Below are 10752 nucleotides of genomic sequence, written 5' to 3'. Positions count from 1 at the left end.
TATTTTGAGAATTGATGTGTTGTCAGAGCTAGGTCATGCTATCACATACCGAGCGCAGACATACTTTGTGTTTAAGGATAATCACTTTGTGGCTAAGGATAACCGTGCGGGAATTTTTTTACGGATAAGCAAAATGACGATGTACTTATCGTGGCGAGGCAAGCGTAAACGAACTCCTTGGATACAATACAATTGAATCCCTTGTTACCATTGTTTTAAGACTACTAGGTCGGGACCTCCTACACGAGATCTGCCAGCTTTGACTCCGTCAATGAGTGTCACACACTTCCTTGAAAGCGTCTCGGTGGAACCCCAATCCCCTTTCACGGTCGGCATTGATGATTTGAGCGAGCTTCGGTCTCTGTGCAATCCACTTGGGTTGGTCTTGTGGCGCCGCCTTCATTGCTCGGTTCCTCCTCTCCTTCTGATGAACTCCGCTCCGACTGGTTCCTGCTGTCCACTTGTCGTTCCTTGGCGACATTTTGTGCTCTGCGTTCTATGAGATTGGGCTAGGCGTGTTTAGTTTGTCGTGTGTTGGAGGGATGAGCACCCCTTCTTTCTTCTGCTCCAACTCACACTTAGTGTGGTGCCTTCTTCTCTTTATGTTTGTCCTCTCATGTCTATCAATGAAAAGATACATTGCGTGTTCGGAAGAAAAAAAGGAGTTGCTCACAGATGAAGACGTTTTCCTGTGTTTCACTTGTAATTGATGCATACACGAAGCTTTTGGATGTCCATCGTAGAGAAAGAAACGAAGTAGTACATCTCAAATTTGCTGACGGAACCTCAAAAATAAATAAATTTGCTGACGGGCGCGGCAAAGCGCGCCTCCGTCAAGCTAGTGCCTATTATGCCGCCTTACATACGGCTCCATCTCATCTTGTGGATGCGTACGTGGTGTCTTTGGACTCGTCGGCAGCGTCTAAGCTGTCAACCGCGGCAACCTTGGCCGGACCAAACCAACCTAGTCCAGTCACAACCGGAACAAGTGCCTTCTTTGGCACAGCAACGCGGATCCCGCAGCCACCGTCGCCGTCCCGAGCACCCTTTGCCGCCTTATCGCCTTGCTCCTTGTTGTGCCGCGGCTGGTCTTTGGAGTCGCTGAACACAAGGTCCCTGGGAGGCAAGAAGCACTCGGTGGACAGCCCCGCAATGTTGAACTCCAACTCCTCGATGCTCCACGTCTCCTCCATGCACGTGCACGGTCTCTTCCTGCGCGCGTCGGCGTCGTCTACTGCTCCGGCGGCCCTCGTGAAGGGGGACACCGAGACGACGGTGCGGCCGGCGTGCGCGATGTTGATGCCGTCGACGGGGCGGTAGTCGCCGATGGTGGACGCCATGGTGGTCTCCCAGTACATGCTCGCGTAAGCTGCGTCCGCCGGCCTGGGGATGCGCAGCAGGTGGCTATCCTCGAGACGGACGAGCAGCCCCGTCCTCTGGCTGAAGTATCCCCATAGCGCGTGCCGGATCACCTCCACGTCGGCGCCGCTGCGGGCGTGCAGAGCGGAGGGTTCCGCGTCGACGCGGAGCACGAAGCAGTCCTCGCCGTCGACTGCTTCCTCGCCGACAGACGCGGCGCTGGAGAAGAGGTCCGCCGTGGATTTTGGGTCCAAACCCTGAACGCATCTGCGGATCGGTCGCGGCGGCCCCCGGGAGGCGTGGGCCTGCTGCTGCCACGGCGTCTGGCGCCAGGCAACCTTGCCGTCGCTGCCGGCGCTCATCTTGGTGCCACCGGCCACGACCATCTCCACGCACCAGAGCTCCGGCTTCTTCTGCCACACCACAAATCCTCCGTGCACCTCTCCCATTCCCTTCTTTGTTGCCTTGCTGCTCTTGGATGTAGTGCTGCTCATCCGCACCTTCCCCATGGCGAACATGCTAGTCGCCGCGCTCAGCGCCGCCTCGCCGCCGGCAGCCGCCACGTACTGCTCCACTATATACCTCGCCTTGGATAGCTCCTGAAAACACAAGGACCATTCATTAGCCGTGAAAATCACAAATATATCCCGCTGGCTGAATGCTGATCCAGTCGATCGATCGGTGGTAAAATGAAATCCAAGCACGTACGGTACGGGACTTACGAGGGGCTCCTCCTTGCTGTCACGTCCGCCCATGGGCCTCCTGGGCTGCACGGGCTGAGGCACCAGCGGCGCGCCCATCACGCCGAGCATGACCTGCACGCCGTCACGGCGATGCATATGCTGGTGATCGATGTGCATGTGCGTCCGCATCCACGCCTTCAGGTTGACCGTGCGGCGCCGGCGGGCCGGCACCTCCTGGTGGAGCTCGGGGACCGGCACCTCCAGCACGGTGTCGAGGCCGTCCTCCCGGTCTAGGTTGGGGCACACCTTCCTCATGGTCAATGCTCCTCGCCTCGATACCTAGCGCTCGACGTTGAACCGTACGTTTCGGCCGAGAAGAAGGTGGTGGTGAGGTGAGTGCGCTCAGTTTCAGTCCCGTCCAATATATGGATGGATCGTGGATATGTGGCTGCACGTTCTGCGCTACCTTCGCTTCACCCCCACCATGTTCTTCATGCTATTATACTCGTAACAAATATACGGCGAATCCCATTGTTTATACTTATATTATACGGGATCGAATATTTGTGTTGTTCTGGCGATGATCGGCGCGGTGAATGATTTTGATTCGCGTCGTCTCTCTGTACCTACCTGGGGCAGATTGTAGGGCACTTTGAGGGACATCTGATGATTTGACAGGTCCATGGGTTGGCTGGATGCCCTCCAAGGCGTCAATGGATCCGCGAATTGGCATACGTGTACACCGACATCATTAGATTCCCCAAATTAGTTGTGCGGCAACCATTTCTAAAATTGATACTAATTGTGATCTCCGCTACCTAGCTTCCCCGAAAAACAAATGATAAAGAGATCGCGCGCAATCTCCGGAGGACAAAAAGTGTGCTGTAATGTAATCTGGTCTGGTGATCCTCTCCGATTCTAAATTTTCTGCCTGAATTCTAAAAAGTACATACACACTAATTAGCGAAACTGAGCGGCCGAACTCTCATACATGCATGCATGCAATGTTGTTGTCTAAAATTTTGTCTTTATGCATGACGTGGCGGATAGTAATGACATATTCATGTGAGCAAGAGATTCCTTGTCTGATGGGTGTGCATGTGCACTTATTTTGGGTTTTCAAAATTTTAAAAAGTCATATCTTTCAAACCGTGCATCCAAATTCAGATTCATCTTCACCGCTGGATTCCTCGCGGCGAAATCTTTGAAACTAGATCCTCCATGAGTATATTTTGACGAAAAAAATTGATGCCAACTTTGATGCTATATCGTGCAATTTTAGTACTGCATTATGCAATTTTAGTACTGAATGGTGCAACTTTTTTATAAACTTAGTTTTTGTAGCTGCATGATCCAATTTTATATGAGATTGCAACCTACCAACCATGAGAACGTAATGTGTAACTAGTCTACTGCCCCGCGAACAACCTAGTAGTCGATGTGCAACTCTCATCCTTACTCGTGGATGTGTAGTTTTTCATGCTTTTGCACACCCTGCCCACCCCCCTACCAGTGCTATGTGCAACTTAGTCTGTTGTTCACGCCAACAATTTATTAGTCGATGTGCAACTCCTTCCCCTCCCTTATTGTGGATATGCAGTTTTAGTTGGCGGAGGCAATACACGGAGTTGCACAAGTCCGGCAGGCAGTTGGCCGGGCCAACATACGAAGTTGCACATCTCACATGCATGATAATTTGATGATGAAAACTCCACATTCATGAGGATAGTGAAAAGTTGCATATAGACAAGACGCTAAAGTTGTACGTCTCACTAGCAGGGGTGGTTTGCCCAAGGTGCTAGCACGAAAACTACACATCCATGGGATACAAGAAAAAGTTGCACATTACTGTTAGACAGTTGGTCGTGGCAGTATCCTAAGTTGCACATCCACTGATAGATAGTTGGCTGATGCAGCAAACAGTGAAAACACTCAAACGCGGTTGTGGGGGGTGCACGCACGGCGACTACCAGGCATGGAGTTGGCCAGGATACCGCGGTAGCTGACCAAATTACATATTTCACTGTTAGAGAGTAGTTGGGGTGGTGCCACTAGTGAAAACTACATGGCCTAGGCAACAAATGAAGTTGCACATCTCAGTAGAAGAAGGCGGTTTGGGGGTGGAGGTATCATAGAGGAAAACTGCATGTGTACGGTGTACGAGAAAAGTTGCACATCCCTTTCAGTTGCACAAAACGGAGTCAAAATTGCACAAAAAATATTTCGTCGAAACATACTCATATTAGATCTAGTTTCGAAGAGCACGCCGCGAGAGTTCGAACAGTGAAAACGGATCTTAATTTCGACGTGCGGTTTAAATATTATGGCTTTTCATAAATTTAAAAATTTGAATTAGTGTGTTCACATGGATGGTTTTATAATTCACTTTTTTTTCTGTTTATGTGGTTTTTTTTCTAATATGAAATGAAATTTTATTACATAGGAGTACTAATTAGGGGACCAAATTAGATTAGAGGATAAAAAAATATTTAGGCCGGTCGCTCCGAACAGCCAGGGAGCAGCCGGCGGCTGCGTAGACCTGTCCAATTTTCTGTGGCCAATTCAATCATCTGTCACCATTCGTGCAAAAGTTTTGTGCCCGTGTTCTGAGAGAAAAGTAAAAAAAAGAGCCTAATGGTAATGGGGATATGTTGAAAGTTGGTCCCAAAAACGGTCTTCCTACCTAATATTGTTGCTGGCATTAGGGCATCTCTAACCGGCCCTCTATAATTACTTAAAAAACGGACCCTCTATAATTTAGTGGAGTATATTTGCTTTTCTAAAAAATATCATTTCTAATCAATTCCCTAAACTTAACGAAGTAATTTTTTTTTTGCTATTTTTTTGGAAATCCAGTTTAGCTCTCAAGAGCACATGCTCCTCTATGTGAGAAATGTTTTTTTTTTCAAATGTCAAACTTCACACTTTTTTTTGCACGGAAACTCTGCTCTTTTCTAATGGGAAAAAGTTAAATTTTAGACCCTGATAAGTGCCACATGTGTGGCACGAGGCACCATGACCTTTTTTATGACAAGTTTAGTTACTCAAGAATGACAATTGTAGTGTGAAGTATGGCAATTTTCTGTTTGGACATCGACTTTCAGTTTTTTTTTGATTTTTTTCGGATGATAATTTTAGTTGTAAAAAAGTCAGGGCGATGTTACTTCGTGCCACACTTGTGGCAGTTATCATTTAGGTAAAAGGGTAAAATTTTAACAACATGCTCAAACAATTCTTATTTTGTGATGATTTGCGATGAACAACCACTGTACTATATTCTTGTGCGTTTTATGGACATTCATTTTAATTCAGTTCAGTCCAGTTTTACTTCTTATACAGAGAACTAGCAAACATACCCGTGTGTTGCAACGGGAAAAAAAGCATGTTTCTAGGCGAATAAGCATGACTCAAGATCCCTCCACAGATGCACATTATCTAATTCAACATAGCGCCTTACCCGTGTTTTTGCTTATCCTCACTCCCACCTTGATCAACCATGACTGCGGCCACAGGTGCACATTATCTAATTCAACATAGCGCCTTATGCGTGTTTTTGCTTATCCTCATTCCCATCTTCATCAACCATGACCGCGATGTGCATTTGATCGCATTGCGTCTCGACATGGACAATCCCAAGTTGACGATCTCAGCCACCGCCTGAATCCTTAACCCATGATAGACGCCGGCTCTCACGCTAGGCGCTCCCATGCTCTCTCGCGCTCCGCCAGCGGCCACTCCGGCCCCGGCGTCCACCACCTCTGCGGCGCCGCCGCGCCTCGCCCTCGTCGACATGGGCTCCTCCCCCCCGCCGCCCTCGTTAGGCCGCCCCCGCGCTCTCCGCTGGTTGGAGTCGAGCCCTTCCTCGGTGGGATCTAACCAGGCCGGCTCCCCTCCCCCGTCCTACCGGCAGGTGCTCTGATGAGGACATCAATACCATTGTTACACCCACAGCCCCTGCTGTTATACATAATGGACGAATTACTAGAGCTCGCGCACGCCAATTGAATTATCAGGTACTTTCGTTTCTTAGTAATGATTCTAATGTTCATAAGAATATGATGCTGCCTAAATTGGATAAATTTGTTTTGCTTACAAATGAAGGGACTAGCTTGGACAAGAAAGATGAACCTTGGAGCAAGTTCAAGCATGAAGATGATGGCATGCGCAAGGGGAACAAGAACGGAGTTACAAGTGATGATTCCAGGACTTTGAAGCCACCATAATGAGTGCATGAAGCCTTGGACAAAATATACAAGATGCCACTCCATAAATTTCGTCCAGAGGCTATTCTAGGTGCTGCGTCACCTTATTATTAGGCCAGGCCCATGTATTTTCGAAGTACTTAAGTATAGGCTGTTTTTAGAGTCTGTATGTGTGGGGAAACAAGAGTTAGGGTTGGTTTCGGACCCCTCCACCAAGGGCCACGATATTCCCCCTCTCTCCTCCATATATACAACCCTTAGGGCATCGTTTAGACTTTGGGTTTTGTTTAGATTAAAGTTCGCCATAGCTGCAACTTCGCGTACTTCGTTTGTGTTCAACGACCAGACAAAGGCGTCAAAGAACCCCACCTTGATCAATAAAGCTTTCATCTTATATTCGCAATATCCAGTTTGCAATCTCAGTTTCTTGCTTGTTCTTCGTTTGCCTGCAGGAAACAGACCTTCGGGGTCAGGTTGATCGTGCTCCAGCGTGGTCAATAACCTCTCGTAGTTGGTTTAGCGATTGCTAAGGCGCGACGTCCTCGCACGTTCGTAGTCGGATCGTCAAAGTCGACTTCCTCCTAAACGATAGCCACCATCTCATCGAAAGACGGGACACCTTTGCCTCTATCAAGTGGTATCAGATTTCTAGGTTGCTCGGTGAGATTTTACAGTTTTTCGTAGTTTAGATCGAGTCTGTTCTTCATACCTATAATCCACGAAAAAGCCAAAAAAAATTATGGTTAGTTCATCCTATCCGAACCAATCTGAGCCTTTGCATAATCTTTTCTGTATTTGCTATGTTGAATTTGCGGTTGCATCGTCGTGTCTAGTTGCTGGTCTTAGTGTCTAGTCCTTTAGAGTTTCGAGTTCTGTTCACAAGTAGTCATGCCGCCGCCGCATCATCATCATCACCGCTGCCATATACCACCATCGTCATCACCGCTGCCATATACTGCCATCGTCATCACCGCTGCCATATTCCGCATATCCACCGCCATCACGATATTCCGAGTCCACGTCCATCACCGACTCGCCACCAGTCCGAGTTCCACCGTCCTACATATATCCGCCACCAGTCCGAGTTTCCACCAGATTCATCTCCGTCACCAGTCCTAGTCCGAGTCCAGTATTTGTTGCTTTGTTTCGAGTCCCAGATCACGCGATAATCTGAGTCATGATAGAGTAGGACTCCCCAACTTTCGAGCCATCCACAGAAAAAAATAGTTCCAAACTCAAAAAAAAACTAAGTCTGGAAAATTCTGGCTAGGAAGTTTTTAGACCATTTGTAGACTTTTTCGATTTTTTTTGTTGCGGAGCAAAAAAAAGAGGAATAAAAAGTGAAATAAGAAAAAAAAATACAGAGCGTGCTCCTCCCTTGTTTACATGCAGCGCCGTGATTTTGTTAGTGTTCTAGGCTCGCGTCTCTAGCACGATCTAGCCTAGGACCAGCACAGTACCGTCGTTGAGCATTTATTCAACTTTGCATCTCTGAATTGATTATTGCTGACCCTTTTTGCTACCATATTAGAAGTCTTCCCAGCTCCACATACATCTACGTCATGCGTTGACTCTCCCTGTTAATCTCTCTATCCAAGCTTTGAGAGTTTTGACTACGACGGTGGCCGATCATCGCCTGCTGCTGGGTAAGAACTGGTAAGAATTTGAGATTTGCTTGACGGATTTGTGACATCCACCACCAACTCTTGTTAGTAGTCTGTAGGATCATAGTCTTGTGTGTTTCTATTGCTGCTAACCATGGCAGGATCACAAGCCGACGAGACTGACTAGGAGAACATGACGAATAAGGAGTTACATGATAAATTTCAGCAAATGATGAGTGGACAGGTGCAAGATGTCCTAAACAGATTTGAAGAGGCCATGGAGAAGATAGATGGCATGGAGAAGACGTTCAAAACAAAGCTCGATAACAAGTTTAATGAATTGCTCGCGCGTCTTCCATCACCACCACCGGCTGCCCCTAACGCACCTCTACAACAACAACAACAACAACGTTGCTTTCCAAATCAAGTGGGACGAGCACATCGCGTTCCCATTGACCCTGGGCAAAATTCTGGTGCCGCTGTTGATGCTTCTGCCGCTCCTGCTGCTACTGCAGAGGTGGAGGACCATTACAAGGATGAGGTTGACCAAAATCAGAACTACGTGCAACCACCAGCACCACCACCACCAGGTCGTCCTCATGCATATCATCACAATGGTAGGGCTGCACCACAACCTGAGGTACATGACCATCTTCCTAAACTAAAATTGAATATTTCACCATTTGAGGGTAGATATGTTCCTGATATATATCTTACTTGGGAGTTAGAAACTGAACAACGATTTACATGTTTACAATATCCTAAGGAGAGACGTGTTCCTGCTGCTGTTTGTGATTTCACTAGTTTTGCATGTGTTTGGTGGTCTGAACATTGTAGATTATATCCTATTCCAACTACTTGGGCTGCTTTGAAAACTGCTATGCATACTCGTTGGGTTCCACCATATTATCAACGTGAATTACTTCAAAAATTGCAGCGTTTAAGACAAGGAATTTTTCTGTAGAAGAATATTATCAGGAATTACAAACTTGCATGATTAGATGTGGTATTGTTGAGGAGAATGAAGTTGTGCTTGCACGTTTTATGGGTGGATTAAATAGAGAGATTCAAACCATTCTAGAGTATAAGGATATACTAATATCACTCGTTTATTCCATCTTGATTGTAAAGCTGAACGTGAAGTGCAGGATCGACAGGCATTGGCGCAAACTAAATTTTCTGCAAGTCGATCTTCATCATGGACACCATGTGTATCCTCTACTTCCACTACTCCAGCACCTCCATCAGGTGCCACCTCCAGCCGTGATATAAGAAAGCAGACACAACCACCACTATCTGCCAAGAGCACACCTGCCGGGCCTGCGCAGAGCTCTTCTTCTTCCATTGCATCAACAGGGCACACAAGTGATATTATTTGTCGTCGTTGTAAGGGGAGATCACATTTTGCGAGAGAATGCAAATCTCAGCGTGTGATGATTGCTACCAAGGATGGTGGGTATGAGTCCGCTAGTGACTATGATGAGGAGACTTTGGCTCTTATTACACATGAAGAACACGGTGGAGATGATTCTGATCATGAGACGCAATACATGGCTGCTGAAGATGCTGACAGGTATGAATGTTTAGTTGCTCAACGTGTTTTGAGTGTGTAGGTTACACAATCCGAGAAAAATCAGAGGCATAATTTGTTCCATACAAAGGGGGTTGTGAAGGAGCGTTCTATCTGCATCATCATAGATGGAGGGAGCTGCAACAACTTGGCTAGCATGAAGATGGTGGAGAAGCTATCTCTCACCACAAGATCACATCGACATCCTTACTACATCCAATGATTCAACAACAGCGGCAAGGTTAAGGTAACACGTACTGTTCGTGTGCATTTTAGTATCTCTACATATGCTGATTATGTTGATTGTGATGTGGTACCTGTAACACCCTCGATGCGACTATATCTCCCACGTGTCGAGGCACAACTTAGAGGCATAATCGCATTGAAGGCATATGTCGCAAGTTAGGCAATCTTCACAACATCCCATGTAATATGATAATAAAAGGGGAGATAACATAGTTGGCTTACACTCGCCACATCAATCAAGTACATAAACAACATTACATCAACCAAACACTCATGGCCGGACTACGGCGCCAAAATAAAAGAGAACCCAACATGCTTCACGGTCCCGATCACCCCCAACTGGGCACCACTACTGATCATCAGGAAAGGAAACATAGTAACGTTGAGAGTCCTCGTCGAACTCCCACTTGAGCTCGAGCGCGTCACCTAGAGCGGAATCATCAGGCCCTGTATCTGGTGTAATAGTAATCTGTGAGCCACAGGGATTCAGCAATCTCGCACCCTCGCGATCAAGACTATTTAAGCTTATAGGTAAGGCAAGGTAAATATATGTGGAGCTGCAGCAAGCGACTAGCAAGTATGGTGGCTATCCTGTTCGCAAAGGAGAGCGAGAAGAGGAGGCAAAGCGCGAGCGGGAAACTAGAGAACAACCTGCGCAAACATTACTCCAACACCGTGTCCACTTGCCGGACTCCACCGAGAAGAGGCCATCACGGTAACTCACACTGTTGATTCATTTTAATTAAATTAAGGTTCAAGTTATATACAACCGGACATTAACAAATTCCTATCTGCCCATAACCACGGGCACGGCTTTCGAAAGTTCAAATCCCTGCAGGGGAGTCCCAACTTAGCCCATGACAAGCTCTCACGGTCAACGAAGGAATAGACCTCCTCCCGAGACGTTCCGATCAGGCTCGGTATCTCGGTTCTTCAAGACACTTCAACAGGTTAAAACCAATCCAGCAACACCGCCCGAATGTGCCGACAAATCCCGATAGGAGCTGCACATATCTCTTTCTCAGGGCACAATCAGATTGTCTAAACTTCCGGTAGGCCAGCCCAGAGTTGCCCCTGGTAGCCACCAG

The 10752-nt window shown here is 47.2% G+C and overlaps 1 protein-coding gene across 1 annotated transcript; it reads right to left on the bottom strand.

Annotated features, from left to right (window-relative positions):
- Positions 1 to 771: 771 nt before the first annotated feature.
- On the bottom strand, positions 772 to 2539 carry LOC123111398 (uncharacterized). The gene is made up of 2 exons (XM_044532223.1): positions 2082 to 2539; positions 772 to 1958 (listed from the first exon to the last, which is right to left on the bottom strand). Exons 1-2 carry the CDS (start codon positions 2355 to 2357, stop codon positions 876 to 878), a joined length of 1359 nt encoding a protein of 452 aa, XP_044388158.1. The 5' UTR covers positions 2358 to 2539; the 3' UTR covers positions 772 to 875.
- Between the last annotated feature and the right edge of the window lie 8213 nt (positions 2540 to 10752).

The sequence above is a fragment of the Triticum aestivum genome, chromosome 1A (genome assembly GCF_018294505.1).
Source record: "Triticum aestivum cultivar Chinese Spring chromosome 1A, IWGSC CS RefSeq v2.1, whole genome shotgun sequence".
Taxonomy (NCBI): domain Eukaryota; kingdom Viridiplantae; phylum Streptophyta; class Magnoliopsida; order Poales; family Poaceae; genus Triticum; species Triticum aestivum.
Note: the sequence above shows the minus strand (reverse complement) of the source record. Positions and strands in the feature narration are given on the sequence as shown.